A 24,961-nucleotide genomic window follows, 5' to 3' on the forward strand; every position below is an offset into this window, starting at 1 on the left:
TATTTCAAATTATGCTTCATGTGAGCTGTAAAGTTAAAGAACCGTAGTTACGTGTTAAAAAAGCTGCATGCGGCTCGCAAACCGCAGGTTGCTGACCCCTGTCCTATGCCGACTTCTTTTCTTGCTCTTTGTGTGTCGGTTGCTGAATGACATTTCCGAAGCAGCCATGAATCGACATATTTTGCTGGATCGAAGCGGGTCAGCGGTGGGCCTACAGTTTTAAGAAACAGTAGTGAAGAAACTGTTTTTGTCCTCAACGAAGTGCTGGTTGGGTTGGTGATCAGATTCATTTGTGAAAATCCTTGTTCACATTCACTCGATGAAATTGGTATCATACTCAGAGCATTCATCAAATTCTTCAATTCTTCCGAAACCTTCTTATAAATTAGGTAACCCTGAAATCTATGAATTGCATCTCTTTCATTTAACTGTAACCTAATTGACAATTTTCTAATTTCACTTTCACCAAATGCCAACAATTCTTGTTTAGAAGGATTAATACCTACGTTGTCCTCGTTTCCCGTCTCTCATCATTAGTATTGTCACTAGTTCTTAAATTTGAATTTTTATTTTTTTTTTTGAAACTGTCCAAAATGTCAGTGTCATTCGGATATTCAGGTACTGTGACCATGTAAACAGAGATAGGGAAAATTTACGGAAAAATGTGGATAATGCACTTCCACGAAAAAATAGATGACTATTTGTCGGGATAAAAGAAAATCACTTTTCTAATTCTCGAACGGGGGCGCTTACAGTTGATTCACAAAGGTGTCCAACCTGTGGCCCGCGAGGAAAGTGAACTAAAACAGCATTTTAAATTTTGTTAATTATCAAAAAAATTTTCTCATTAAATGTTTTGTTCAGTAAATGTAATTGTGTATTGTACCTAATAAAATTTTCGAATATTTTCAATTTTACTTTTACAATTAGGTATCCCCGAAATCCAACAAGATATGGAAAAATGTAACACACTAAAGAAATCTAACTTTGAATTTTTTTGTATATGGCTCCTGTACGGAAAAAGGTTGAACACCACTGCAGTAGGTGGGCCAGAGCCCATTGGGAATACACCTTGATCTGCTCACTCTTGACTAGTGCAACTCCTCCGTATGCAAGACAAGTGTATATATATGTACGGTTTTACCAGGTACCACTAAGTTGTAGAATGCTTTAGCTCTCTTAATTTGTGCAGCAGCACTAATTGCCTAAATGGCCTGAAGACCAGACATGCAAACAGTGGGTACCAGTTAATTCTCTCCTATCCGTTTGCTATATGAAAATTTTCTTCCCTCAATGGAAAGTATTTTAAATGTAACTTCCCGGGGGAATTCAAAATAATTCGCTGTAAAAGGACTTCATTAAACAAAACTGAGTAATTTAGAATTATGAAAATGGTTATACTGTTTTATGTAGGCAATATCTTAACAATAGGCAGTGAAAAATGTAAATTCAGTTAAATAATTTACGGAATATTACAAATTTTGAAGTGCACTGCATCCAAATGTCACACGTTACTGTTAATAAAGATGCCGGACGGCGTACCACCCCAAAAAAAAAAAAAGCACTGTGTGTATATATATGTACGTATACACACACACACACGCACAGGGTGTCTCAAAAATATTGGTACAAATGTTTAGGGGAGGTAGGTAACATCTAAAGGAATGTGAATCGCATAAGAACCCATAACCAGAAACGTCACCGTAAGTCGGTACACGGCACTGTTCATCAGTTCGCGAGAATTTCTGGTTTACTAATTCAAGCTGTAGTCACCGCAGGAAGAGCATGCATCGATATACGAACTGTGAGCTGGCAGACATGCACCTAGTGTATGGATTAGCAGAGGGCAATGGATGAACAGCTTGACGAATTTATGGAGAATGCTTCCCAGGCAGACATGTACTGGACCACTGTTTGTTTGCGCGTGTGCATCATAATCACACAAATTTTGATGCACACGCACGTTTGTTTGCATGTGTGCATCAAAATTTGTGTGATTATGGGTCATTTAGAGGTAACAGGAGTAGTGCGGGCAGACGACGTTCGATGCAAACTCCCGCCATGGAAAAAAGTGTGTTGAATGCCATCCAGAATAATCCTACTACCAGCACACGTGCCATTGCCTCTGGCACGACACACTGTACGATGATTCCTTACACCCCTTTCATCTCCAAAGGGTTCAGTTACTGCTCCCCAAGATCATTCTGCACGTGTGGCTTTTGCACAGTGGTTTCTCCAAGAAAGTGTTCAAGAATTGAATTTTCCAGCCTATGTTTTGGTCACGCACGGATGAGGCTTATTTCATTGGGGAAGGCTTATTCAATCTGCACAATGCTCATGTGTGGGCTCATGACAACCCACACGGTGTGTGCCCCCCATGCGGCACAACATCATTTCGCAATAAACGTGTGGGTAGGTATGGTCGGTGACTGCTTAGTCGGCCCATACCTGTTACCATCCCGCATGAACTCCACTAAATATCAGATCTTTCTTGAACAAGTTTTACCAGGTTCTACAAGTTCTGTCATGTTGAAACCAAATGTTGGTTTCAACATGACAGGGCGCCTGCCCATTATGGAAGGTGTGTTCGTGACCATTTGAACAGGCATTATGGGCGTCGATGAATTGGCCGTGGTGGACCTGTTGCCTGGCCCCCACGCTCACCTGATTTATCGAGCCTTGGTTTCTTTCTGTGGGGGCCCTCAAATCTATGGTGTATGAATCACCTGTGGAGACGGAAATGAATCTCGTGGCAAGACTCCTCTGCGCTGCTGCTACTGTCAGAGAAACTCCAGGTGTGTTGGACTGTGTCCGCATCTCATGGTGGAACCTTCGAGCATGTGCTGTAACATCATGAAATGCATCCATCTCGTACTCCATTGTTAATATTATGTCAAATAAATGTTTGCCACTAATTACTGTCTTGTGTCATTTCTGCTACTACTTTCCCGTGATGTTTCCGGTTATGGGTTCATATGCGATTCACATTCCTTTAGATGTTGTCTACATCCCCTAAACGTTTGTACCAATATTTTTGAGGTACCCTGTGTATATATATATAAGCATATATATGTATACATGAATGCTGACATATGCAATATGAAACACACATATTGCATGTGTAATATTGAAACACAGCCATGCTAATCCTTGCAAGAGATAGACCATAGCAAACATAAAATAAACAACTTCATAGTATTATACAGAACTACAAAATACTATTTGTTGTGTTTCTTTGTTTTTGTGGTTTTATGATCCATTAGCAGCTTTAGCCATGGTGTGTCAATTGACCTGCAAGATTCCAAACAAGATCAAGTGGTAGATGTATTCATCAAGCCCTGCCTATATACATATGTGAATACTGATATATGCAATATGAAAAACAGATATGACTGCACATATACATAACATTACAAACATTTAAACACAGTCACAGGCTCAAGTTAAACAGATCAAAAATTTAAAGAGAAAATGATAAATACAAGCTTCTCTTACCCATAACTGCATATTCTGAAAGAGAACTATTACAAACAGTATAGGCAGCTTGATCTGGCCAGAGATGACACAAAGGACGATAAGTAGTCTTGTCTATGGTTTGATGGTGTAGAACATGGTGACGATGGCTAGAACAACAAAGCTTTAAATAGTGAACAAATGCAGTTTCTTTAAAACAAAAAATAAAATAAATAAAATAATAATAATGCAGCAAAAAATAATTCTAATAAGAAATTAACATGTTTACTGATGCTTATATTTGTGAGGGCCCTTTTTGTATGGGGATTCTCTGGGGGATTCATTGGGGATTCTCTTGGGGGGGGGGGAACAAGTAGGCATGATTTTTTTAGTAAATAGAAGAGATTTCATCTGTGAAAAATCATTTCTCCAAGTAACACTCACATCTGTTGTTTGCAGCATTCATTCTAACATCAACAGATGGATATGAACAAGATTCAGAACCCATATCACTTGAACAGAATTCTATCTCAGTATCAGATGAAATAAATAAATACAGTAGAACCCAGATAAGAATTTCCGGCATAAGAAATTTTCCCCAATACTAGGTTTTTCTTAAAACCCAATTTCAACTCTATATATTGTAATGTATTATTTTCCCACATAAGAAGTTTCCCGGGTAAAGCGTTTTCCCGCATAAAAAGTTTGTGATAAAGAATACACAGAGTACTATTATAATGATGTTTTCCCACTTAATACATTTTTTAAATACACAAATTATTTATTTTTAATATTAAAAAAATATTAAACAATATAAACATTTTGGTAATCAAACAAGTTTACCAAACAAACTTTATCAAACGTAATCAAACAAGATCAAACAAATTAATCAATGGACACTGCTCATCGTGGACTAATGTTATTAGTGGAGTCCCTCAGGGCTCAGTGTTGGGTCCATTATTGTTTTCTGTATTTATAAATGATATTGATGATGGTATATCAAGCTTAATGTCCAAGTTTGCAGATGATACAAAGGTTGGCAGGGTTGTCAAGGACACTACTGACACTATGCTGCTGCAACAGGATCTGGAAAGGTTGAGCAGATGGGCTGAGAGGTGGCAAATGAAGTTTAACATTGACAAATGTAAAGTACTACACATGGGAAACAGCAACCCCAGAGCAACGTATCAACTCTGTGGTACTACACTGACAGTGGTAGAGAATGAAAGGGACTTGGGGGTGATTGTGCAGGCAGATATGAAGTTCTCTGAGCACTGCAGACGGGCTGCAAGAGTAGCTCATGGAGTATTGTCAATGATATACAGGAATTTTTCCAGCAGGGATAAGGAGGTGATTATTCCATTGTATAAGGCAATGGTCAGGCCACACCTAGAGTACTGTATACAGGTCTGGAGGCCTCATTTCAAGAAGGATGTAGAGCTGCTGGAACGAGTACAGAGAAGGGCAACAAGATTAGTGAATGGAACAAAGGGGTGCTCTTATGAAGAAAGGCTTAAGTTTTGCAAATTACAGTGTCTGGAGACGAGGCACCAGCGAGGTGATCTGATAGAGGTGTATAAAGCCTTGAATGGTTTAAGCATGCTCAATGCTGATGGGATTCTTCCTCTAGCTCAGAAAAATCACCTGAGAGGGCATAAATTCAAATTGAGGAAAGACAGATGTAGGATAGATGTGCGGAAATTTGCCTTTAGCCAGCGGGTGGTTGGTTGGTGGAACAGACTGCCATCCCTTGTGGTGGAGGTTGATAGCCTAAATAAGTTTAAGGCTCAGCTGGACAGGTATTTTGAACGAACCGAGGGGTGAAGTGGAAGTGGGTTTTTTTTTTTTTTTTTTTGGCTGATGCTGCATAAGCTTGCTTTCTTGCATCAAATGCCTCTACTAATGCTAATGCTAAAAGTTAGTGCCAAGCATCATTTTAGTTCATAGAAAATCACCGAAGTAGGTGAAATGGAATAATTTTTCATATACATGTATCTCATATTGTGATGCCTTCACAACGAGTTGCCCTGACATTGCACTACATTCAATAAGCAATGCTTCGCCAACAGAGAAGACTAATGTTACTTATTTTTGGTGACTACCACAACCCGGGAGTGGTGGTATCCACCAAGAATCCACGGACAAAGTGTTGCCTATTCGAGAATCCACTGCCGAAGCATTGCTTATTCGAGGTAGTTCAATATCAGGACAATTCGTTGTGAAGGCATTCACAATATGATATATCACAAAAACAATGCCATTTTCTTTTTTTTATTTTTACTTCAGTGATTTACTACGATCTAAAATGATGCTTGACACTTACTTGTTCGATTAGTGAATTTTGCGTAGTCTGAGGCATTCAGCCCTAAAACCTTTTTTAGTATAAACATTTTGATATAATGGAAGCGACATATATTGCAATTGTTTTCATCGATATCCATAATTGGATAGCATCGGCCACGTGAAACACAGTGATGCATCTGCCATTAAGTTCTGATGGTTCTGAATTATTTAGTGGATTGTTGATATGTATTATTGTAATTATGACCTTTTAAATACTCATCCTTCCAACTTGGTAATGAGTATTTGGTAAGGAGTTTAATGGACCGAATGTTAAGTAATTAGAAACCCTCGGTTTAAAAATGTTTCTCCCAGGCAGAGTGAAATACTTAAAAATTCTGAAATAGAACTCAAAAATGACATTTTACTTATGTCTGTGTATCTTTTCATTTTTATTTGTGTAGTCAATATTTTATACCCTTAGGTCATTTTCCCTTCTAAGAAGTTTTCCCGCGTAAGAAGTTCTAAACCTCCAGTCCCTTAGAAAACTTCTTATCCGAGTTTTACTGTATAATGAAATATATCGTACCTTATAAGTTATCCCCTTCAAAATTGGGCTTGTACACACACTGTTCCATACATTTCTTCCAAGCAGAGAAAAATTTCTGGAAATCATCTTCTGTAATCCCTTTTACCACTTTGGTCATTTCTTTCTGAATATCTTCAATGTACCAAAAATAGGTTCCCTTAAGTACACTTTTTAGTTTAGGGAAGAAAACCAAAAGTCACAATGGGCAAGGTCTGGCAAGTAGGGTGCATGTTCACACACAGGGATTTGTTCTTAGGCCAGAAACTGACGAATAGAGAGCACATTGTGTGCTGGAGCAATGTCTGGAGCATCCAAGCATGATCATGGCTAAATTTTCAGTTAAAATTTTTCCATGTTGAGTTCTGATGCAACCACGCTTCAGCACACTTTTAATAAATGTCCTTACCCAGTCCACATTTTTGTCAGTTTTCATGGATACCAGACAGCACGGTTGTCCCACATTCTCTCTCTCCCTTCTAAAAATCTTTCATGGCATTCAAAAACACGTGAGCTTTTGAAATAGTATCTTTACCATAAACTCGACATAAAAACTCATAACTTTCAGTTTGTGTTTTCTTTAGTTTGGTTAAAAATTTGAGGTTGATTCCTTGTTCAATTCTTTTGTCTGTCATGTTTGTTGTTTGTTGTTTGCTTGTTATTTAGGAGCATTAGCAACTAAGGCCATATTGCTCCGGGATATGCGGTGGTCATTCCCTGACCTTTCCGCATCCTCCGTATTTGGTGGTGACGGGCTCGAACGCCGGTCTAATCAAGAAGCGTGTGCTACGCACTGCTGCTCCTTCCCACCTGGCTACGGAGGCGCCTTTGTCTGTCATTTTTCCAGCAAACTGCAAAAACACAAAGTAACGAAAACCTGTCTCAATGCAAAGCGAATGAGTATGCTGGAGTGTGACTTGGCAGACAACTAGGGAAAGGTTCAAGGTCAACTATTGTCTTTGTTTCACAGGTGGTTCTGCAGTCTCATTATTTTAACAGCCACACCTTGTATTATAAAGAGCTGATTCAATGTTATCAGTTTCAAAATACTGTCTCTGTTCCTTTTCAGTCCTGATATCTCAGGATGTGGATCCATTATAATAACTCTTCAGGGTAAAATTTTATAGGAAAACACTTTTTACACAAAATTTTATCAGCAGATACACAATAAGGATGAAGTTTTGTTTTTCACAAACTGAAAAATTAAAATTCAGCAAGCATTGTATAATGTTCAAAAATTTTTTTACCTTTTCTTCATTCAGAAAATACTAAACTAGGTAAACTAGATCATAAGTATAGCATAGCTTAATTTGTTACATCACAGCACATAAGGTTTGTTTGTTATTTGGTTTTTAGGAGCATTAGCAGCTAAGGCCATATTGCTCCGGGGATATGCGGTGGCCATTCCCCGACCTTTCCGCATCCTCCGTATTTGGTGGTCACGGGCTCGAACCCTGGTCTAATCAAGAAGCGTGTGCTACGCACTGCTGCTCCTGCCCACCTGGCTATGGAGGCACCAGCACATAAGGAATCCTTAATATATCATGTCATAAACTAGGTAAAATAACTTCAACATAAGCAAAGAACATATGAAACTGTGAACCAAGTATACAACTTTTATAGCAACTGGTTAGCATTTTGTGTAAATCATAACAGAATTTAACTAGTGTTCGGGATCAGGATGCAAGTTCTGCTTTCACTATAAGTGAACGCATGTAGTTTTTTTTTTTTTTTTTCTGAAATTTGAATCCACTGATTAATGCCCACTCACTAAGATGGATTAACCATAAGAAATGCCATAAACATAAAGTCCATTGGAAACCATGGTGGAAACTGGTCTATGATGGAGTTCATTCTGACAGCAAAGCGTACGATATTTAAAATGGATCCTTGGGAATTCCCTTCCTCTTGATGGGAAGGGCAAGAAAGGGAAGACTTCACCTGAACTTGAAATGTCTGATCTAATAAAAAGTTCTTTCTAAAAATAGAGGTTACCCTCAGACCAAACTTATGGATAATATCTTCTAAATGCTAAATCTCCAGGCATATCATATGCTTTTTCGATGTCAAAGAAAACCAAAACCTGACTGTTTTGGACAGCAATTCATTTTTTTTCTGAATACCATAACAGCTAGGCATTAACCACATGTCCTAGCACTTTATTTAAACAGCCATTTATTTAGTCACTGTTATGTGTTGATAATTACTTGGGATATGTGGATACTTTCCTGGCTTTGGAGAGAACAAGACAATTGGCTTATGTCCAGCATCCAAGGTTTGTTTGTTTGTTTGTTATATGGTTTTTAGGAGCATTAGCAACTAAGGCCATATTGCTCCAGCGATATGTGGTAGTCATTCCCTGACCTTTCCGCATCCTCCGTATTTGGTGGTCACGAGCTCGAACCCCGGTCTAATCAAGAAGCGTGTGCTACGCACGGCTGCTCCTGCCCACCTGGCTATGGAGGTGTCTAAAGCATCCAAGGATTCTCCTTCAAGAAATAGATGACTGAATAAGAGAAGTAAAGTATCTACTGGTGAAAGGTGTTTTATCATTTCAGTGAATATTACATTGTCAGGTTCAACTGGACTTGCCTTGGAAAGAGAAAGGCCCACTTCTAGTTTTTTTTTTCCCGAAAGTGTGATTACATGCCTGGCATCTTTGAAGCAAAACTAATCCTTTTCTTTTCTAAACTTTCTTTGATAATCAGGAAAAACTGAGGTATAAGATGCTCTTCCTGAACTTTGTACAAACATTTCCCCCATGCACCAGAAATTTTGGGTGGGTCTGTGATGAACTTCCATGATAGTGGCGGATTGGTGATGGGTAAGAGGAACATTTGCTGCTCATTTTTCTGATTATTTTTTTCCCCAGATGACTTTAGAACTGGTTGACTTGGTTACAGATGATGCTGTTTGTTTGTTTGTTATTTGGTGTTTAGGAGCATTAGCAACTAAGGCCATATTGCTCCGGGATACGTGGTGGTCATTCCCTGACCTTTCTGCATCCTCCGTATTTGGTGGTGACGGGCTCGAACCACGGTCTAATCAAGAAGCGTGTACTACGCACTGCTGCTCCTTCCCACCTGGCTACGGAGACGCCACAGATGATGCAAAGTGAATCCAAGAGTAATTCTGACTATAATGTCTAACACAGCAAGCTTGAGCACAAACATGTTTAAATGCTATAAGATTTTCAATAGTGAGAAAATAACTTAAAAAAACACAGAGTCTAATGTCAAAATGGCTTCATGCTTTCTTTTGTGCTCTCCTAATGGCTGTACAATCAGAGGTCTCTGTCTTGAGAATGATGAAAATAAATGAAGGTTTAGAGAACTGTACATCACTGTCTGGACATAAGCCTTTTGGTGTGCTACTGCATCATTGGTTGAAATTTGCCTGATTGTGAGTGCAAAGCAAAGTATGACATTAGAGTCAAAAATTTCTGAGTTACCCTGAGTGAGAGAGAGAGAGAGAGAGAGAGAGAGAGAGAGAGAGAGAGAGAGAGAGAGAGAGAGAGAGAGAGAGAGAGAGAGACAGAAGTAGAAGGAAATAATCAAGAAAGAGAAGAATGATGACATTCAGCTCAGGACCCTGGGCTGCCAAGCCCATACTCACCAGATGTGAGCCCCTGAGGTCACAGGGAAGTGGCCACTCCCAAGAAGGTTTCATCCCATTAAAGAGGGTTTACCTCCCATGTAAATAACAAGAGGAGCAAATGGAAAAGTCAATGGCAATAAAACTATAGGTGGGTTGATGAAAGTATGTATTTGTCCCAAAATCTGAAGTAGAGAGGTCATTAATGTCTAGCACGTGCTCTAGTAATTGACTGCATCCATTAGCACTACCCCATAATGTAGTGTGACCATTAAAATGGTACTGCAAAAAAGGTTTGTCAAAGCATTACTGGGAGATATCAGTCCCAGATAGCAGATAAATGGAGCAGACAGTAAGGAGAATGAAGCAATTGCGCTTTGTGTAGTAGTGCACAAAATTTGCTGAATGGGGGTGTGATTGCCAATGATGGGAACTCCCCTGTGCATAGCACTGTCTCCAATCCTATCTTTATCCTATTTTATAAAAGATCATAAAATTTTTGAGGGTTGGGTTTTCCATCATCTTTAAATAAATCTCTTGAACACAGAGGCAAACCGGTTTGTGCTTGAATAGGAAAGCCTCTTCTTCATCATTATTATCATCATCAAAATTTTAGCAAAGGCTCACAACAATTCCACTGAATGAACTTTGCCATTATTTTAGTTTGGTGGATCCATCATTTGATTTTCAAGAGGGTAGTGCCTTTGTTTTCTCTGGCTTTGCCATATCTTTCTCAGGGAAGTATGGACATAGGCCAATGTCCATATCTTCATCATCAAACATTTCCAGGATCGACTCATCAGGTGCTTCTTTAAACTCTACATCTTTTGTTCTTGGCTTGCAAGCAGTAGCAGTTTGATGGATTTTCTTTACCACTTTGCTTTTGTTTTTAAAGAGGTTGAGCAGCAGAAGATACTGAAATGGGAGTAGCTGATGACAGATTTTTGTGCTCGCTTCTCAGAATTCAAAAAGTAGTGTGCAAAGGAACTCTAGGTGGTTTTTTATGACTTTCTCAGTTTACATTAAGTTTCTTAGTGAATACTGACTTCACCTTCTGCTTCTTGATGCATGATATTAAACTATCCACTTTTTACTTCTGGATTTCCTTTCATTTTTCCACATTTTTCCATGGAAGAATGTTGGGTGCTCTCAAGTGTGTAGTGTTCCTTGTCTATCAGCACTGGGGGTTTCCCCTACAAACCACAAAGTATGCTGTGTGATGCAATACAAACTCTGTAAATGTGACAGATAGTGTAAGTATTTGCATTAGTTTATGTATTGCAGTGTTGGGTTATGCTGGTCTGTTGTTCGTGGGCCCATACATTTCTGTCCACTGCCTCAGAGAGGCAGCCAGGTAGAGCCTCAGCAAAAAAAAAAAAAAAACCCTCTAGAGGGGAAAAACGTGAAAGGGAGGGATTACAGAGTATGGGGAAGGGAGCAGAGCAAGAAGAGTGGGGTGGATGATAGGAAGATTGTCCACCAAAATGTAGGAAGTTAACGAAATAGAGGGGCACCCCTGTGGTTGATTGATTTAGTTTTTAATGGTGCATTGGCAGCTAAGGCCATATGTGCCAAATCAAGCACCCCTGTGGAAGAAGTCCATCCTCCACACGGAGGGGGGGGGGGTCTGGCAAGAAAAGTAAATTTGTGGTGGTAGGGTCTACAAGGCAAAGGTTGAGGTGGGAGGTGGGGTAAGGGAGAATGGGTAATTTGGAAAAAAAGCATAGTGCTCTATGCTGGGGGGATGACGCACTGCGGACAGTTGTGAATAATCCCACATTGACCAAACCAGTTGTAGCTGGTGTCAGCATATCCCACATCATGCCACAAATTAGAGGGCATAATATCAGCAATGCGGAGGGGGAAGATTCCATATAGGTTACCCCACTGCAGTCTTGTTAGAACAACACACACTACCGTTTATTCCTCTCAAGTATACAGCTATCATACTAACAATTACACAGCACACACTTTTATTTATTTATTTTTTTTTTTTATAAACTTATTTAGGAGTAGTCTGGTTTCTAACAGTATACAACACCCATTCACTCATTTACCTTGTTTCATCCATCATCACACATTCAGACAAGATGCTCTCCTTGATGGTTGGCACAGTATGGTTTGTGGGTGATCTTGAGCACTACATCAAGCATAGACGAGTTCTACAGTATGCCAAATGCAAATTTCTATATTTCTGGCATTTAAAACACCAGACTGCATTTGGTATGTATGGCCTTACTTTGCAGTGCCTATAACCGGCTGTGATAGTTTGGTGATGGAGAGTTAAAGGTAAGGATGATGTTTCTTGATGGATCAAGATTTTTATCCCTGTGCATGAATATTCTTTTGGCTGCAGTAACTCCCTGGGATTTTAGCTCAGTGCAGAGTTCCTCCTCTGATACAGAGTTAGTCCAACTCAGATATGACACTTCATGATGAATTTAAATGATTTGTGTGGTTTTACAGTAATAGATATTTCTGTTGTTTGGAGAAGTTGCTTTTTAATTTTTTTGTTTCAATTAAGAAATCTCCAGAATGAATTCTCTTAACTGACTTTGGAGAACCTGACAGTCCTTCTAAAAACTTCTGTATAAAAATGGGAGCCATCTTTCCAATATGGTTTTCAGTGTTGGAATGCATAATCAGGAACCTAATGCTGATTCTGTTCTGGGGCTTAGCAGGACTGAATTCTGATTCAAGGTTATAGTTTTCTGATAGGGACTATGCTAGGACCCCGGAAGAATTTAGATTATCAGACTTCACAAGAATTTTAATTCTGGTTCGGTGCCTGGGCTCCCCAACCACCTTGGAGCCCAAAGGGGCATCCATTAGCCTTCAAGCAATAAATGTGCTCGAGAGTGATAGACCATGATTACCCATGCACTATACCTGCATCTGCCGCCAACTTGAATCCTGTCCCTTTGGCCATGGGGGGGCATCAACATGGTTGACCCTTGTGGGCAAACCAAACAGCTGATTGAACCTAGTTGGGTAATCCCAGGACCTCCCCATCTTGTTAAAGCTGAGGCCAAAGTGATATGTTGAAGCTAGGCCCCCTCAACCACTAGGATTGCCCTTTCCAAGTTTCCACACTGGTTATAGAGCACAGGAAATGTGCCTCATTCCTATGGTAGGATGGAACCTAGGCTGTGGGGATTGGTGATGCCAATATGGAAAATCAGTAGCATCACTGGAAGGTTTGCATTCCACGTTGAGGGGAGATGGTTGTTGTTATTTGGTTTTTAAGAGCATTAGCAACTAAGGCCATATTGCTCCAGGGATATGTGTTGGTCATTCTCTGACCTTTCCGCATCCTCCGTATTTAGTGGTCACGGGCTTGAACCTTATTTAGATGCCAGGTAACCTATAAAACAAATTAAAAAGGGCCAAAGCCAAAAATAACATAATAATAATAATATAATAAATAACAATTTCTTAAATCATCTTGCATGTGCTACTATCAAGAAGCGTGTGCTACGCACTGCTGCTCCTGCCCACCTGGCTACAGAGATGCCGAGGGGAGATAGGATACAAAGCCTATCATACTGAACATGTTAGTACATTGTAATAAAGGTTTGAACGTATAAATCACTGCGAAGGATCAGTGCATTGTTGGCTCATCCTCCCTGCCATGAGCAGAAAGAAATATGTTTATCTGTGTGCTGGGACTTGTGATTTCTTGTTGCCTAAGATGAAATTGCAGTTCAAGGGACAGCGATTTAACAAAGTTTATAGGATCCAAACAAAATTGCAGGAAACACTGAAGACAATCCAAAAACAAGAGTTCAAGAAGTAGCAGAACACATGTGGATCCTGTGTATTAACTCTAAATGGTGGAATTACATGAGGAAGACAATACTGACCTGTAACAATAAGCAAGGCAACAAGTCTATCTTATGTTACTGAACCAGTCTGAGAACTTTTGACTTATGTCAAACAACAGGAGTGCAAAAACACAAGCACTGACATGCATGATTTATACATATCATTATATATTGATTATTTAGATGCCAGGTAACCTATAAAACAAATTAAAAAGGGCCAAAGCCAAAAATAACATAATAATAATAATATAATAAATAACAATTTCTTAAATCATCTTGCATCATTCGCATATGATGCAAGAAAGCAAGCTTACATAGCGTCAGTCAAAAAAAAACTCTTCCCATTTCACCAATCCATTCACTCCAAATGTTTGTCTAGTTCTGCCTTGAACTTATTTATGTTGACCTCCACTACAACAGATAGAAGTTTGTTCCTTTCAAAAAACCATCAACCACCTGTTGGCTAAAGGAAAATTTCCACACATCTATTCTACAATTATCTTTCCTCAATTTGAATTTGATTACTCCCCTCAGGTGAGTAATCTGAGCAAGAAGAAGAACCCCCATCAGTATTGAGCTTGCTCAAACCATTCCAGATCATATACACCTCAATTAGATCACCTGGCAGGTGCCCAGTCTCCAGATACTGCAATTTGCAGAACTTAAGCCTTTCTTGGTAACAGCAACCCTTTGTTCAACTCACCAATCGCGTTGCCTTCTTTGTACTTGTTCCAGCAGCTTGACATCCTTCTTAAAATGAGGCCTCCAGACCTGTATGCAGTACTCAATGTATGGCCTGAACATTGCCTTATACAAGGGGACAATCACCTCCTTATCCCTGCTAGAAAAATTCCTGTGTATCATTGACAAGACACCATGAGCTACTCTTGCAGACCGTCTGCATTGCTCAGAAAACTTCACATCTGACTTCACAATTACCCACAGGTCCTTTTCATTTTCCACTATCCTGAGTGTAGTACAACTAGTTGGTACATTACTCTGGGGTTCCTGCTACCCATAAGTATCACTTTACATTTGTCAATGTTAAATTTCAGTTGCCACCTCTCAGCCTATCTGTCAACTTTTCAAGATCCTGTCTAGAAGTTGTTGTTGTCATTGGGTTTAGCAACTCAAGGGCTACTTAGGCCAAATTGTGTCTGTCCATAGTTTATTTGATTGACCATATCGTTACAGTTGTTCAATTATAAGCTTCTGTATGGGCCAATATGTTTTAAATAGATTAAAAGTTGTTCTTTATTTGTTTTGTTTTCTAAGATGTGAGATAAATTATGTGAGATGTTCAACGTGGAGATTGATTGAAAAGTGTTTGACCAGATGGCTGAATGTAAGAGACAGTCAAACAGAAAATGACGGACCATGAGCTGACTGTGACAGGATGAGCACTGTGGTTGCATTTTCTCCTAATAACAGGAAAAGATGAGTATGTGTCCAATTCTCAGTCTTGTCAATACCACTTCCTCTCATCTGTTTTGTCAGAAGCCAGAGAACCACATCTTTTCATATTGTTTTATCTGATAAAGTTTATTGTTGTTGTTACTTTTCCAGATCTGTGACAATTTATCACAGCATGCTTTGCAAAGGATAGACTTATAGTGATCTAAGGAACTTGGGGATGTTGTGAGAAGTGGGTTCGGGATGTTTAGCAGCAAGGTCAGCATTTTCATTTCCCAGAATGCCAGAATGGTCAAAGATCCAGGAAAACTGATTGAGTGATTGCATGACCATATCATTACAGCTGTTCAATTATAAGGTCCTGTATAGGCCAATATGTTTTAAATACAGTAAACCCTCATTAATCTGGACCGCAGTAATTGGGATCCAGATTAATGAGGGCTTACTCAATGCTCTCTCTCTCTCTCTCTGCCATAAGGTAGAATTTCTCATTCTTTCTTGAAATACATTCATTCCCAGCTATTCTGCAGCTTGTCCAGTCCTATTTAAAACTATAGTAAACCCTCATTAAACCAGACTAATAGGGGCTGAGAGGTGTTAAACTCTGAACAAGCTCTTTGATTGTGAGTGAAGCAGGTCAATTTTCAATTGGCTTACTCTCATAGAAGGAATCCCACTGAATATTGTAATTCCTACTGAATATTTCCAACAAGAAAATGTGTGGGGAAATTCTTAGTGCTGATTTTGAAGCTGTTGAGCCTTTCAGGAAACAACTGAATGAGTTTATTCAAAAGGAGGGTTATCAATTGAACCAGATGTACAACTTTATTACACACTAGACATTACAAAGCATATTTCATATAATCCGAACACCTCTCAGCCCCTATTAGTCTGGTTTAATGAGGGTTTACTGTAGTTTTAAATTGGACTGGACAAGCTGCAGAATAGCTGGGAATGAATGTATTTCAAGAAAGAATGAGAAATTCTACCTTATGGCAGAGAGAGAGCATTGAGAGAGTTGGTATAAATTATGGCAAGTGAGATGGAAAGCTCAATAATCTTACTAAGTGCTAGCTTATAATTCTGCATGTTGGCATATAATTCAGCAGCGAAAATGCTGCATGCTAATGGTAGTGTGGTTGTAACAGTACAAGAAGAAAAAGCTGCTGCAGCATACTGTCAGTTTTCGATCCACCAGTATACACTTTACAGGCATGGAAGTTCAGAGTAGCGTGACCTGAATGTAACTGTCTAATATTGTATGGAGGTACAGTATTCTTCCCCCACTTGAAAAAATGTATATCGTGAGAGGCAGAAACATACGTCCAAGGTGGAACAGACACAGTTATGCCTTGAAAAATATCAATTAAATCAACGTTCGAACTCTGAACAAGCTCTTTGTAAGTGAAGCAGGTTAATTTTCAATTGGCTTACTCTCATAGAAGGAACCCCACTGAATATTGTAAGGATACTATTGCACATGGAAGACTGCTGCACAAATTGGAGCAGTGTGGCATTGGAGGCAAATTGCTGCTAAGGATAAAGGTATGGTTGAGTGGGAGAAGACAGAGCGGTAATCAATGGGCACTGCTCTTCGTGGAGTCCCCAGGGTTCAGTGTTGGGTCCATTGTTGTTTTCTGTATTTATTAATGATATTGATGATGGTATATCATGCTTAATGTCTAAGTTTGCAGATGATATAAAGGTTAGCAGGGTTGTTAATGACATTAATGATAGTATGCTACTGCAACAGGATCTAGAAAAGTTGAGCAGATGGGTTGAGAGGTGGCAACTCAAGTTTAACACTGACAAATGTAAAGTATGCATATGGGAAGCAGTAACCCCTGAGAGTAGCCCCTTGCAGAGAATGAAAGGACCTGGGGGTAATTGTGCAGTCAGATATGAAGTTTTCTGAGCAGTGCAAACAGTCTGCAAGAGTAGCTCATGGTGTCTTGTCAATGATATACAGGCAGGGCCGCCCCGTGTTGCCCCACACAAAGGCACCTGATCAGGAGGGGTGCCATTTCAAGACGATAAATAATAGTAAATTTTTATACAACGCTCTTATTCGTGAAGTAAAACTTTACTACATAGATTGCACAACTTAAAATAAACAGCAAGGCGATATAAACTGAACAGTAAACTCAACAACCGATTAGTCACTTTGCTTTGACATACCGCTTCATGAGTGGTGCATCAAAGCAAGGTTTGAACATGTTCAGTGCATCGATATCAGCATGTCGATATGTGATCTGTGCACTCCGCATTCTCAAAAACGACTTTTGTTTTTACTATTTTCAGTAATGCGAATAATGCCACATGCCATGCCTTCAAATTTTGAATGTGTACATTCAAAATTTCAATTACACAACATGGCTATATCATGTTGATATAGCCGTAAGCAACATTTTCGTAGACCGGAGCAGCTGGTGCCAAACCCACAACATTGTTGAAAAATGTCTTAGTGCTCGATTATTAAGAAAAATGTCTTAGCACTCGATAACGATATTTGGGTTATACCGAAGAATGACAAAGACAATAAAGCTGGTATTGTATGATTTTTAGTTCGGGGATAGATCTAAACATGTGTTAAAGTATAAGAAAGGCATTCAATAGTTAACCCTACAACTGTTCACTTGTTGGTTCTTCACAATTATACCTATTATTCTTAAATATAAATAAATAAAATAAGTCATATCGTGTTGAAACAAAGTGCAAGTTACTTCCTGGAATTTATAGAATAAACACTGTAAAATAAGCATGTAAAATTCTATATTTTGCAAAAAAAAAAAAGATTTGTTTTTTTTTTGTTGCAAAAATTATGTATTTTGTTAAAAAAGAAAATATTTTTTCTTAGATAATATGCAATTTAAACCCTAGATGTTGGAAAAAATGTCAAAGAACTTGTCTGGAGCTCAAAACAGAAAAAGACAATTAAAACGAGAACAGATCGAACATAAATTAGCCGGATCACTGAACAAATTTCTGACTTCAGTACCACCAACAGCAACTGTTAAGAAACAAAGAACGGAAAGTGTTGACGAAGCAAGCAGTTCAAGCACCTCTACTTCAAAGGAGAACACAAGAATGAACAGAACAACAAGATAAGTTTGAAGAAACTGATATATCTAATGAAGATGAAACTGGCCTCACCATAATGTCACCAGAAGTTGCAGTTAAAGAAATCTTGGATTCCAATTTAGAGAAACCCGAAACTTCGAATTTTACTTTAAATTTTAATGTTAATGATCCAGGTACTTGGCCAAAACATGTAATCATAAAAATTAGATTGTTTAGTTGAAAATTGTCCTCGTCAAGTAGTTACTAGGGATTTTCCTAAAGACAAATTGGGTCACAAGTTTTCCGAATCATATTATTATTGAATGTTATCAAATGGAGAAAAAATTACCAGAAATTATTTAGTTTATTCAGAATCGCAAAATTCAGTTTTTTGTTATCATTGCAAAATATTTGGTGATCAAAATACGCAACTTACTAATGAATACAGTTGTAATGATTGGAAACACTTGAGTCATATATTAAAAAAACATGAAACAAGTTCCAAGCACATTAAAAACAGTTCAAAATATAGTGAACTTAAAAGGTTGTTAAGTAATAAATGTACGATTGATTCAACACAACAAAGATTATAGGAAGCTGGAAAAAAAATACTGGCAATCTGTTATAGAACAGTTAATCTAGATGATACAATATTTGTCAACAGTGTATAGCTTTTAGAGGTTCCTCAAAGAATCTATTTGATAATGATAATGGTAACTTTTTAAAATTAGTGAAAACTGTTAAAATTTGATTCGATAAGGGCAGAACATTTGCATCATATCCAAACGTTACAAAAACAGAATGTTGTTCGTTATTTAGGTGATCGGGATATTGACAGTACGACTTTGTTTGAGGAATTAAAAACTTCGCAATGTTTTATAAAAAAATATGTCTCCTCACGTTGTTTTAAACTATATATATATGAAAATAAATTAACCGATACGTTTCCAAATACTGCCATTGCATTGCATATTTATTTAACGTTACCTGTATCCATAGCTTCCGGGGAAAGGAGTTTTTCAAAGCTAAAATTAATAAAAAATTATTTGCGATCAACAATGTCCAAAGAACGTCTTACCGATTTATCAATAATATCAATAGAAAATAATATTATGGATACTTTAGATATAAAAGATCTAATTAAGAATTGTATGGCGGCTAAAGCTAGGAGGATAAATATGTAATAAATGACATATCATATATACCAAAGTCCAAAATGTATTATTGGGTTGTGATTTTTTTGATAATTGAAGAAGAAAAAAAAAAAAAAATTTTTTTTTTTTTTTTTTTTTTGAGATGCTCTATTTTTATGTACATACATATATCTTGTATTTATATACTAAATAAATAAAAAAAAAAAAAAAAATTCTTGAAAATTCTATTTTATGGGGTCACTGACCCCATAAAATTTTGTTCAAGTTTGTTCAAATTTTGTTCAAGCTTTGTTTTGCAATTTTTAGCTGCTGTGCATTGTAAATTCCACCATGGGTTTGGAAAAGGTGGAAACCAGACAAATGTTTTAGGGATTGCAATTGCAGCTGCATGGACTATATTTTCTGCAATGCATGTGACTGCATCAATGATAGGCTCCTGACTGACTGCAGTGATTTCAAAATATGCCGGATGTTGAAAAGCATTCCAGTCTGCCTTTTAGGTTACCACTTCCACCGTGGTAACCTAAAAGGCAGACATCGTCTCCCACTGTGTAAGCAAGTTATCACAGGGAAGTGATCACTTCCATATGGTTTCTCCTCCACTTCCCAAGCGAGAGAAGGGGGGGCAGATAGAAAGATCGATGGCAGAAAATGTACAGGTAGGCATACGGAAGAATGTTTGTTCCCACATTTACAAGGGAGAGGTCACTGTCATTTAGCATATGCTCTATAACTCTTCCCCAGCCACTGATGCTAGCACTACCCCACAGGGTGTTATGTCCATTAAAATCACCGAGAAGTAAGAAAGGGGAAGACAACTGCAATACAAGATCATCAAGGTCTTTCTGGGAGATGTCGGTCCCAGGTGGCAAATAAATAGAACAGCTGGTTAATAGAAATCCCACTGTAAGGCAAATTGCTACAGCCTCTAAGCTGGTTGTAAGTAGCAAGGGCTGAACTGGGGTCTGGTTGCCCACAAGGATAGCCACTCCTCCATGAACAGGACCATCTGCAATTCTATCTTTAGGAAAAATTGTGATGTTATGCATGGTGGTGGTGGTGGGGGGGTCATCATTTGTAGGTAAGTCTCCTGAAAGCAAAATCAAACTGGCTCGTGCTTTTGCAGGAGAGCCTTGATGTCATCAGTATTTTGTCGAATCAACGACAATTCCATTGTAGGAATTTAGCTATTATTCTGGCTCGGTGGGTCCATTAGGCAGCTTCCAGGGTGCTGAGGACTTACTTTTATCAGTCTTGGATTTATCTTTTTTGGGGAAGTATGGATGCTTTCCTGTGTCCATTTCTTTTTCCGCAAAGAGTTCCAAGACTGATTCGTCCAGTACCTCATCCTCTACATCCATTGTTTCTAGTATTATGGATGGCTCTTCCGATCTTTTTGGCTTTTTTTTAGCACTTGGTTTTGGTAGTGGTGGTGGAGCACTAGGAGGTAAAGATATAGGAGTGGCAGCTGACTGTGTTTTATGGATGGGCTTTTATGAACTCAATAAATAGTGTGCAATCGGAGTGAATGACTCTCTCGGAGGTATAGTCATCTCAGTTTAGGTACTGATAGTGCATTTGGCAGAAACCTTCTGAGCATATGAAGGCTTCCCACTATTTATTGGTTGGATGCATTTTCTAGCCTCCAGTTAGGAGATATTCAGCTCTGTTTTTAGTTTTTGGATTTTTTTTCATCCTTGAGGTTTCACAGAAATTCTCTCAGATATGCCAGCCAAGCTGTACTTGCTACCTGCGAGAGTCTAAAATGCTGATGGAACTGATATTCAGCTGACACTCAAGTCAAGTGGACCCAATTTTGGCGAAGTCCGGACGGTCTGTGACAGCCAAACCCCTCTGCTTGAACCTTCACAAAGGTGGGACTGTTAGTAATCCTGGGTATAACCTCCATGCACAAGTACATGGCGGGTGACCACCCAGGTGTGAACCAAAGTAAGCAGGAGTCGAGGTGTGGCACCCACACCACATGGAGGAATGCTGCCCCTCTATGTTACCAGGCAGTACTAGGTGGTAGATGACGCTCATCAAATGGCGCAATACCACCACTTTGCTTATTGGAGGGCTTGAAGTGGTGGAACCCATGTTTAGTCTCTAGAGCTAAGTTCCAGTCAACCCTTACCTATCTCTTCCATCATGCAGTATGATTGATGACTTTTGAGGTTATGATGAACATCACAGCGAGATCCAATTATTCCTTACATTTCGAGGGTACAGCTCTAAAACGGTGTTCGCAGGCCGGCCTCTAGTTAGTACAATGGACCAAACCTATTGGTAACTCTCTAGGAGGCTTTTGGATCAGCTAGTGTATAATCTTGCTACCTCTACTCTGCCAGATGGTGACTGGAGGGAGTCTGAGTAGTGTGTATGCGGGGAGCATTGTCGAGGCCACATTATGTCAATGATCTGGGCATATTCTTACCATGTGTATGCCATATCCAAAAATTTCATTACTTCATACAGCATGTCCCACCCACTTTTTCTTACTATTGAATACACCATGAATTGTCAAACTAATAGAGCAAGCTTATCCGCGAAAAGACAAACCTCCCAAGCACTTCCTAATTCATGTCACAAATATACGTGGTCTCAATTCTAATCTCAACGATGTCCATTTCCATTTGCAGTCTGCCAAATCCCATGACTTTTTCTGACATTATTCGCTGTATGATTCCTTTCACCTCAAAGGTGGTACTTGTGCATATGTCCATTCTGATATTCGCTGTCAGAGACTTGGCAATTTGGAATCTCCTCTCTTTGATCTTCTCTGGCTTAAAATCTCTCTACCTCATTGTGTCAAATTCATCTGTTGTCTTCACCGATTCATCTGTTGTCTCCACTAATCATCTGGAGCTCTTTGACTTCCTCTCTTTGCAACTTGTCTTTCTCCAGTCCAACTTTCCTAACAGTGAGGATAATTTTCCTTGTTCATTTTAACGCTCACAACTCCAGCTGGCTTCCATTTTCTAGTCACACCAACCCAGCCGGTCGAGATGCTGAGGCTTTTGCAATTACTAATGACCTTGCACAGATTGTTCATTTACCTACAAGAATACTGGACAATCCTAATCATACAGCCAACACGCTTGATCTTTTTCTCACAAACAACCCCTTCTAAGTACACGGTCAAAGTGAGAAGTCCTTTAGGCACTTCAGATCACAACTTGGTGATTAACTCTTCTCCGATGGAACCTTTATCTCATGGCTATTCCCAACCTTGTGTTGTTTGGCATTACAAGAATGCAAAATGGGATGACCTGCGAGATTTCTTTTCTTCTTTTCCTTGGTCGGATTACTGTTTCAAAACTTCTGATGTCAACGTTTGCTCAGATCGTATCAGTGAAATTATTCTTGCAGGAATGGAATCCTTTATCCCACACTCCACTTTAAAATCTCATCCTTTATCTAAACCTTGGTTTTCCAATAAATGTGCTAAGGCTGTTCAAGAGAAGAATGTTGTATATTGTAATTGGCTTCTTTCTAATTCTTCAGTTTCATTTTCTGCCTACACCAAAGTTCGCAACAATTGTAAAGCAGTTATTAATCAGTCCAAACTAGAGTTTGAACAGGCTAAGAGTAGAAAACTTGCTTCTTGCCCTAATGGTAGCCGAGCATTCTGGTCTCTTGCCAAAACTATTGGCCGCAACTTTTGCCCATCTCTGCTCCCACCTCTGTCCAAACCAGATGGTTCTGTTGTCACTTCAGTCAAGGATAAAGCTGACTTGCTAGCATCCCATTTTTCTTCCAACTCATGTATTAATGATCTTGGTAAAACACCTCCCACCATTCCCAACATGTTCCATTCCATGCCTCCTGTGGTCTTCCGTCAAAGGATGTCAGAAGGATTCTCACGGATATCGATGCTAAGAAATCTCCAGGTCCTGATGTTATTTCTCCACCTGTTCTCAAAACCCGTGCTCCCGAACTTACTCTGATTCTTTGCAGCCTTTTTTCACTTTCTTATTCCAAAGGTGTTTTTCCTTCTGCTTGGAAATTTGCTCATACCCAGCAGTTCCTAAAAAGGGTGACAAATCCCTCCCATCCAATTATCGTCCCATTGCAATTACTTCTACTCTTTCTAAAGTAATGGAGAAATCAATTAACCGCCAACTCTTAAACTACCTAGAAATCTTCTGTCTGATCAACGATTGCCAGTATGGATTTTGTCAGTGTCGATCCACTGGTGATATTCTGGCTTATGTTATCCATTTATGGACTAATTAAATGGAAAGGTTCGGTGAAACTCAAGTAGTTGCTCTTGACATCTCAAAGGCTTTCGATCGTGTTTGGCATAAAGGTCTTCTAAACAAGCTTCCATCTTATGGTTTGCCAACTGTTTTTAGTAATTGGTTATCTAGTTTTCTCTCTGATCGCTCACTGAGGGTGATGGTAGATGGCTCTCTGTCTTCTAACTTCTCCACTAATGCCGGTGTCCCCCAAGGTTCAGTTCTTCCCCCCACCTCTTTTCCTCTTGTATATTTATGACCTTCTTCCACTGACTGGAAACCCTATCCATAGTTTTGCCGATGACAGCACATTGCATTCCACTTTCCATTTTGAGAAAACTTGCCCTGCTCATTCAGCTTCAACTTTTCGAAAATCTGCCACCAATTCCTTAAAATGGAAAAGTTCATTAATTAATTAACCTAACTGCCCTCTTCAAGCAGTTGCTCTTGACATCTCAAAGGCTTTCGATCATGTTTGGCATAAAGGTCTTCTAAACAAGCTTCCATCTTATGGTTTGCCAACTGTTTTTTGTAATTGGCTATTAGTTTTCCCTCTGATCACTCACTCAGGGTGATGGTAGATGGCTCTCTGTCTTCTAACTTTTCCACTAATGCTGGTGTGCACCAAGGTTCAGTCTTGTATATTAATGACCTTCTTCTATTGACTGGAAATCCTACCCATTGTTTTGCCGATGATAGCACATTGCATTCCACTTTCCATTTTGAGAAATCTTGCCCTGCTCAATTAGCTTCAACTTCTCGAATATCCACTACCAATTCCTTAAATGCCAATCTCCGGGTAATTTTCCAGTGGGGCAAAGATTACATAGTTGATTTCAATCCTTCTAAACTCAGGCTTGTCTTATATCTTGCAAATAGGATTCTTCTGCTCCTATGCTTATCTTTGGTGACACTCCGATTTCTAGGCAAAATGATATCTCTCTTTTGGGGAGATACCCTGACTTCTAATCTCTCTTGGCACAAACACATTACAAATATTGCTTCCTCTGTATCTAAAAAACTTGGTTTTCTCTTTCGCTCTCAGCGTTACGTTTCTTCCAAACAGCTGTTCACTCTGTACAAATCGCAAATCCGTCCTGCCATGGAATATTGTTCCCACATCTGGGGTGGTGCCCCCAAAACCTCTCTCAGGTTTCTTGATTCCATTCAGAAGAGGGCAGTTAGGTTAATTAATGATTCATCTCTAACAGAGTCTCTCCACTTGCCATCTCATAGACGTACTGTTTCTGCTACATGCCTCTTCTATAGATATTTCCATGGGCACTGTTCTTCTGAATTGGCTTCTATAATTCCCGCTCTCTCTTTCGAAAAAGTCCGAACACGTGCCGCCACCAG

General features: G+C 39.1%; 1 protein-coding gene across 2 annotated transcripts in view; it reads right to left on the minus strand.

Moving 5' to 3' along the window:
- The window catches only part of LOC150088199 (2-oxoglutarate dehydrogenase complex component E1-like), a 497,346-nt gene that overhangs the window by 162,570 nt on the left and 309,815 nt on the right, over positions 1-24,961 (minus strand). For both annotated transcript variants that reach the window (XM_090370615.1, XM_090370616.1), the window contains exon 15: positions 3,496-3,623. In XM_090370615.1, the coding sequence (XP_090226741.1) occupies positions 3,496-3,623 (128 nt within the window). The remainder of the gene's footprint in view (positions 1-3,495; positions 3,624-24,961) is intronic.

The sequence above is a fragment of the Mastigoproctus giganteus genome, chromosome 3 (genome assembly GCF_048544385.1).
Source record: "Mastigoproctus giganteus isolate SK-2022 chromosome 3, ASM4854438v1, whole genome shotgun sequence".
In the NCBI taxonomy this organism is placed as follows: Eukaryota; Metazoa; Arthropoda; class Arachnida; order Uropygi; family Thelyphonidae; genus Mastigoproctus; species Mastigoproctus giganteus.